We start from the raw sequence: 7,644 nt of genomic DNA on the forward strand, positions 1-7,644 counted from the left end.
GACGGCGGGGTGTGGGTGTGCCAGTCCATGAAAAGCAGGCCTTGGATTGGAGGGAGGAAGCGCCTGTATAATATATCACTAACAGTAGGCTAAACAGTTTCACGTCAACCACCCATCAGAGCTCCCCTCCGCCCTCCCGCTGTCCTAAGCGGCCGACAAAAATTTGATGTGATTTCCGACTACAGTCATCTTGGTAAATTTGATCATTTGGTCATCCATCAACTCTCCCCGCCTGACTTGGAGTACTTCTCGTCAGCATCTTTTTTTGTTTGTTTTCTCTTCCAGGAACTCCCGTTAGGAACCGGCTCTTTGATCCTGGTTTTACAAACTATTTAGGATCCTTACCTTTGGCCATCTGTGGGTTTACAAGTTAACGAAACACAGAGAAATGAAGTAGAACAGTTCACTGAATATTTAATATTTAGTAAACACAACAACTCGCATTGCACAGACTTGATTTCGGTATATATTTTTTTAAAGTGGCTCTGTGTGAACTCGCAAACTAACAACAGAAGTAAGGGTTTATCTTACTGATGTACACGTGTTTGAAGTTCTTGAGTTCATGGTCTACACTTATCTCTGAACATCTGTCACGTTTCACACCTCTCATGTTTTGTGACTTCACCTTGTAACACTGTTGTGTTAATAAAGTCTGTCCACAGATGAAATTCACAGAAACACTGTTCAACATTCTCAAAACCATCTTTGTGATACTTGCAACTGCAGACAAGTTGGAAGTACACAGCTCTGTGGTATCAGTCCTTGCTTAGGGAAGTCCTGCTGTGAAATCTCAAGCTGTGCATTTCTAGGCATCATGAGCACAGGATGGATCTGACTGTGAAATTTAGGGAGATTGTTTGTTCTTTGGCTAATGACGAGTCAATCACATTTTAAAAACTAGCTTGTCCTGCTCTGTGATTCTACTGGGGACCATGAGAGTGTTGACATAGGCACAGAGCAAGGGAAATAATGGCTGTATTACCATAGAATATCACAGGAGGTCTTGTTTTTCTACATGTAACAGTTGCCCCCTCTTGGTTATTAGAAAGAAAGGCATTTCCACATTGGCTTCACTTGTCAGACCTGGAAGCATGAATATTATAAAAGATGGGCATAACTGCTAGATCGGACAAGTAAAGCCAAGATAACTTAAGCCTTCATTCTTTTAAATGTCTGCAAAGTAAAAAATCTTCAATTTAGATTTTTTTCAATTTTGATATTTTGAAAAAACAAAACAAAACAAAACAAATAAACAGCAACAGGTTAACACTCATTTATTTAACTGGTTGTTATTTAGCCAGCCAGGTGCAGTATTAGCAGTACTGTGTGTCCAGAATACGTAATACAGTTTTTATAAAATGCAAAAATAAGTGCAAAATACACTTTTGTGTTTCTGAAATATCATTCGTAGCTTCGTAATATATAAGAAAACCATAATATGTAGTTATAATAAGACATTCAGGTTTTCACATTGTGTCTTCATCTGAGGAAAATTATACAGGGACATCCTTTGTATTTACTTCATTTACCTCCACCACCACAGAATCACAGTCATTAAGTACTTACACAGGGGTGTGTGTTTGTGTGTGCGCACATATGTAAAATGATAAACATTCCTTTAAAAAAAGTGCTCATCTTAAGTCTTTCGTCACCCTTCAACTGTTAGTAAACAAAATGGCGACTGTAGAGAACACTGCCATTAGAGAGTTTATGTAGGAAATCTTTAGAACCGGCTGAATGCCAGGGTCATCACGAAGCGTGGCACACGTACGAATGAGGGCACGACAACCGACAGCCAGGACAGGTACGGGACCTGGGACAGGAGGTATTTAATCGAAGTGTAATCAGCTACACTTCGACCTGTGGGTAAGCAGACAATAAGTTCAGAGTACGGTTCTTAATAAACTTTATTAGACCACCAATATTTAAAAGTCTGTCTAAAACTTGCTTAAAACAAATAAATTATAGTATCTATTAAGAAAATAACAAAATAATTCACGTGTTTATTCCCAAATTTGAGCCGCTACACTAGGTTTCTCTGAGAAATGAATCAAGCATAACATTCAACCACTAAAACTAATTTTCCCGTTTAAGGATGTTAGTAAATAACTGTAATTTGGCCTGTTAATCAAAAAATAATAATGTGCTTTACATTTTTCTCTGATTTTTGTAAAACGGTACACTTGAAAGCTAATGGACAACAACAATAATTATATTTTAGCATTACAAATATAATTTCGATTAAAGAGCTTGTGCACACTGATGGATTAACCATACATTAAAAATTATTTTGCTTATTACCAGTACTGATATGTTAGAGCAACTGGGACATAAAGCTTGCGTAATAGATTTGTTAAGCGCCAAGTAGTGAAGTTTAAGATATTCAAATCTTAAAAAAGAAATCACAAATTTACCATCGACATCTTTTATTCCATAGCGTCTTGCCAGATCAGAAGTCATGAGTATTTTCCCAGTCAGTGACATCAGATTTTTATCTGTCGGGCAAAAAGGAAATCAAAATATGGTTTCTTTGCGTGCACTTAAAAAAGCATTTTCAAAATACTCTTGAGAATTCCTCAGCATTTAAGGTATCTGTTTCTTAGAAACAATAACTCCCAGAAAGACATTTTAATGTCCATCAGGGGGGTGTTGGTGTCTATTTAACAGTCTCACTGTGAGGTGAGCACCAATTTCTGAAGTTGTACCTTTTGCCATGTTAACAATGCACTTCCCGCTCAGTTCTGTGGTTTCTCCATCAGCAAAAACGTTTTTAAACTGTTGGGGAGAAAAAAAGCAAAAAACACAAGTTTAGCTTACAATTGAAGCAGCAACCAGAAAAAGGAGTTTTCATTACAGGGAATCTACCTTAGACTGGTCACCTAACGGTGACTCTTTCGCTAGTATCAACTGAGACACCAGTTCTGTTTTTACCGCTCCTGGCCACAGGCTGACAGAAGCTACACCTCTGCGGCGTAGCTCGATAGCCATGTCTGATGCCAGTCTGTCGCACTGGGAACAAACCACAAAAAATAAAGGCCTTTAAAACAATCAGAAAGTAATATCAGTAACACATGTTATACTTGATCAAGAAGACAACTTACAGCAGCTTTACCAACACCATATGGCACATTGAAGAGGTACCGCATCCCTCCAAAAGAAGAAATGGTCACTATCAAACCCCGACCTTGAGCCACCATCAACCGGGCTGCGTAAACTGAGAAAAAATAGTGCCCCCTGCCAGATGTCGAAAAACTTAAGTAAGTCATATAATATTTCTACCATTTACTTTATTTCAAAACATTTCTAGGTTGGATTGTGTGCATCATGTGATCTCCTGCTGAATTTGTAAGTTTGCTCACTTCCAAAGAGTTGAACAGTATGGTAGTGGATCATGTAGTGGATCATCTCAAAAGACACCAAGAACACCAATGGTAACACACTATGCTGTAATGAATTAAAATCTGCCCTTCTCAAGAATGCACATGAACAGGCCCTTAATGAGTCTAATAAAGCTTGGAGGAAGTACTGTAGTCAGATGAAACCAAAACTTAAGGTCTCGTTGTGTTTGGAGGAAGAAATATAATGAATATGACCCAAAGAGATGGTGACCAATGGTCAAAAGCACAGAGGTGGAAGCATTATGTTTTGAGGCTGTTTTTCTGCTAAACATGCAACACAATTTCACTGCAATGAGGGGCCAATGGACACGACCGTGGACTGTAAAATCCTGAATGAGAACCTCCTTCCCTCAGACAGAACACTGGAGATGGGTCGTGGAAGGGTCTTCTAGCATGACAATGATCCAAATACCACCAAGCCAACAAAGGAGTGGCTAAATAAGAAGCTCATTAAGGTCATGTAGTGGCTTAGCTAGTCGCCAGATCTCTGAGCTGAAGCTCCGAGTTGCCAAACAGAAGTCATTTGTGTAAAGAGAAGTGGGCCACAATCCCTCCTGAGATGCATGTATACCTGGTGATTGCCTACAAGAAACATCCTACTGCTGTGCTTGCCAACAAGGATATCTCCACCAAGTACTCAAGTTTTGTTTGAGGATCAAATACTTATTTCATTTAATGACCTGCAAATATTATTAATAATATTAATATATAACTTTTTTTTCTAGCATCTGTGTATTGGCCAGTTGTTACATGATAGGATGCCGTTTGATGCTCACAATGAGTGAGTTATCTCATGATTAAACACCCAAGCACACAGTACCTGAGGCCTGCGTTGTTGATGGAATCCCAAATAGAAGGCTCAGTTTCCCAGAACTTCTTACCCATGTTCTCAAAGATATCCTGAAACAATACCACGTGTTTTGTTAAAGTAAAGCACACATTTCATTTCATTCACGCAGATTTACTCCATATTAGGTGCTTCTGAAATAATTCTACCAGGAAATGATAAAGCATTAGTGATCCAACCTGTACTCCAGAATAGGCATTATTAACCAGTATATCCAGTCTGCCGTTCTGTTCCTGTCTAATTCGCTCAAAAAGTCCTTGAATGTCGGTCTCCTTTGAGGAATCGCAGATAACTGGTACACAGTTCCCACCCCTTTCCGTCACCTGTGTCAACAGTGAAGAAATAATAACATAGCAGAACGAGCCAACACTTTAGCTGCAACACTGATATGGGACATGAGGGGAGGATCTGCTTTACTTCGGAACTTACTCCACTAATCACAAATGAAAGCCACGATGCAATAAGCTGCATTTAAAAATGCCTCCTGTCTAATTATTAGAAGACTCCAAGTGTTAAAAGCCCACCTGTGCAGCAGTTTGCTTCAGAGTCTTCTCCTGGCGTCCTGTGATGTAGACTGTGGCTCCTGCTTCAGACAGCTGGAGAGCTATTCCTCTGCCAATGCCCCGGGAGGCACCAGTTACTACGCATACCCAGCCAGACAGGGACATCTTCAGTGTCTGGAGGAGCAGTAATAACACCATATACAATCAGCAGTGAGATCCATTACACCATGTGAGCAAAATACCCAACATGAAGGGTTACATGTGATCAAAAGTCAGCTGGAACTTTAAAAGGCGTTGCAACATGATTGCATAATAGAACCATTGTCCAGAGTTTATCTGGAAGTAAGAGCAGTGACAGCATTCCTTACATGAGTGTTTTAGGTCCAGTCAGTGTTACACAGCATTTTGCATAAGAAGTTTACAACCAACACTGATGATCATAATAGATAATCACTCTGATATATCTGCAATAAGTTAAAAGACTATTTACACAAGGATTACATGAACTTTACCCTGATAACACAATAAAAATCTAACAACGAAGCTGATGTTGATTTTACCAGAGGAAAGTTCAACACGATGTCAAAGCGCTTCTAGCTGACGTGCATTAACATTATATGTAACGCGCTCGCTGTCACGCTATATCTCAAATCATAATGAGTGTCAGTCCTGTGCAGTTATTTAACAGGGCACATAGTTAAAAAAAAATAATAATAATAATAATAAATAAACCGAAGCCGCTCACCTGTACAAAATGATACCGTCCAACACAGCACGCGCAGGATCTGGTTTGTCAGGTCTCAATAACAACAGGACAAGGAAATGTATGAGCGATAGTACCGCAGCTCGTCTGGACTGCTTTTTTATTTTGCCGTAGAGACTCAACTCTGCAATAACCAGGGTCAGTCTACTGTAATATCGCGAGAAGACGACAGACGAAAAAACGAATGCAAGAGGATTCACTGGTACTAACTTCCGCCTTCGTTCGAATAGCATCGTCCAGGTTCCCCAGAATACGCTCACCGTGCACTACTTTAGTATATTTAGTACATATGACGGGACAGTACGTAAAATATTTGTCATATTAGTGTTTTGATATGCCAAGGAGAGTGCAATATTAGGTCTGCAATTTTTAAAAACTCCATGAGCCTATCTGATTATTGTGATGAGCAACAACACTCACAAAACACTTATGACGATATACATACAACAAAACACATAATTAGAGTCAAACTCACAGAAACTCATACCCACATAGGAGATGGAATAAAGAAAGAATAAATTAAGTTGTTGAATTTTATGCAGATCCTTCACGATTTAATTCTGTTCATGATAGAAACATGAAATTCTTTTGTTCAAATTACAAGTTAGGCTCTTGTAAATGTAACAGTCACCCATTTAGGCCTCTGGTCGCTTCTCTGGGAAGAACCTGTATCAGTGAACCACACATCGATGGAAGCAATAACCTCAAACGATGTTTGTCTCTTTCACAGATGCAGTTTTGCAGATTTCTTTTACTTTGGTGTGAATGTTCATATCCGTTTATCTCTGCCGTGCTGTACTGCTGCAGATTCCATTCCATTCATTTTCAGATACTTACAATAATCCTGTAAGTAATCAAAGTAATCCGTACTTTGATCCATACTTTGATTTATTTTGTTAGTTTTGAACGTGTTGACTAAGACACAGATTATGTTATCTTCAACCTCACACAGAGACAGTTCACTAGTGGTTTCTTTGGTTTATCTGGTTTACCACTCTAGATCAGTGTGCTGGAGAAGTCCCTCAGTGGTTAGACCCACAAGAGCTAGAATGATTCATACTAATGTTTCATTTTGTTTTCTCTTGATAATTCAGTTTGCATGTTTGCTGTTAAGTCATCGACAATGGAAGTTATCCTTTACCTTCCATGCTATGATGGAAGTTCACAAAAGTTAGCTTCAAGACACGTTGCAAGGAAAGGAGTTTTCTGCAGGAAATGCTGCTGGTAGCTGTAAATAACTAAGGTAACACTTAAAACTGCATATCTGAAACATAAAAAGGCCACGTTGCAGCTCACTCTAGCGCCATTGTGGTCAAATAATAGATTTGTAGATTTCTGGTTTAGTTGGTGACAGTTTACTTGATGATAGATCAGACAGGGTGAATGTTCTTACTGCACAACACCACACCATGGCGCCCTCGTCTCCTAAAACTTACACCATCCAATTTCTGAGTTGACAAAGCTAAAAGATATTCTGAACAACAGTATTGTTAGCACAAATATATTCAAATAGAAACGAGTACTCATAAATCAAAACTGTGTCATTAAAGGACTTTTGCTATCGAAATTGTTTGTGTCCTTTTAAAAGGAGAAATATTGGTGTCTGTGTACAATTGATTGTCAGCCTCATTGAGATGATATTAATTTGTTATCAAATCATGGTAATCATCTCTGTAGTTGCTGCTCTTTTCATGAGCCAGCATTTTTCAGCTTTCTTTATGTCTTTTACTTAAACTTTCCTTGGTGTTGATTCCAGTGTACGTATAAACTCACAAGCTTTCAGAGTTCGTATACGTTCTCATTTCTGCATCACCAAATACATTTACAGTAGCTAAACTGTAAAAAGATCTCTCTGGATTGGTTTTTAATTTCAAAGTTGTTTTTTGGACTAGATGACACTGTTTGCACTTAGTTTCTGAATGTTTGCTAAGTGTTGTCACTTCACTTAAAATGACCTTGGTTAAAACAGATCTAGTAAATCATTGTCAGAACCTGTCAGTTCCCAGCATGTCTTCACCAAGAACCAGTTATTTTCAGTTAATAGTTTGTAGTAAAAAGAGCAACATCGTCACAAACACTATCAATAACACTTTACACTTTGTAGTATTATGGAATATTTTCTCATGTTGAACT

General features: G+C 38.6%; 1 protein-coding gene and 1 long non-coding RNA gene across 2 annotated transcripts; one reads left to right on the forward strand and one right to left on the reverse strand.

Annotated features, from left to right (window-relative positions):
• Positions 1-45: 45 nt before the first annotated feature.
• Positions 46-672, forward strand: LOC120741807. Its single transcript, XR_005697699.1, has 2 exons — positions 46-193; positions 286-672. It is a non-coding gene; the product is annotated as an uncharacterized LOC120741807 (long non-coding RNA).
• A 585-nt stretch (positions 673-1,257) lies between these two features.
• dhrs1 (dehydrogenase/reductase (SDR family) member 1) lies at positions 1,258-5,642 on the reverse strand. The gene is made up of 9 exons (XM_040044862.1): positions 5,494-5,642; positions 4,770-4,922; positions 4,425-4,568; positions 4,219-4,298; positions 3,102-3,234; positions 2,866-3,009; positions 2,706-2,775; positions 2,415-2,495; positions 1,258-1,860 (listed from the first exon to the last, which is right to left on the reverse strand). The coding sequence occupies exons 2-9, from the start codon at positions 4,911-4,913 to the stop codon at positions 1,724-1,726; spliced, it is 933 nt and encodes a 310-aa protein (XP_039900796.1). The 5' UTR covers positions 4,914-4,922; positions 5,494-5,642; the 3' UTR covers positions 1,258-1,723.
• Positions 5,643-7,644: the final 2,002 nt, after the last annotated feature.

This window comes from Simochromis diagramma, unplaced genomic scaffold, assembly GCF_900408965.1.
Source record: "Simochromis diagramma unplaced genomic scaffold, fSimDia1.1 OVJJ01000663.1, whole genome shotgun sequence".
NCBI lineage: Eukaryota > Metazoa > Chordata > Actinopteri > Cichliformes > Cichlidae > Simochromis > Simochromis diagramma.

Coding starts and splice junctions, on each gene's coding strand:
- dhrs1 (XM_040044862.1), bottom strand. CDS start 4,913: ATGTCCCTGTCTGGCTGGGTATGCGTAGTAACTGGTGCCTCCCGGGGC. Junction 2,776..2,865: donor CGTTAGGTGACCAGTCTAAG/GTAGATTCCCTG, acceptor TCTCCCCAACAG/TTTAAAAACGTTTTTGCTGA. Junction 2,496..2,705: donor CATTGTTAACATGGCAAAAG/GTACAACTTCAG, acceptor TTTGCCCGACAG/ATAAAAATCTGATGTCACTG.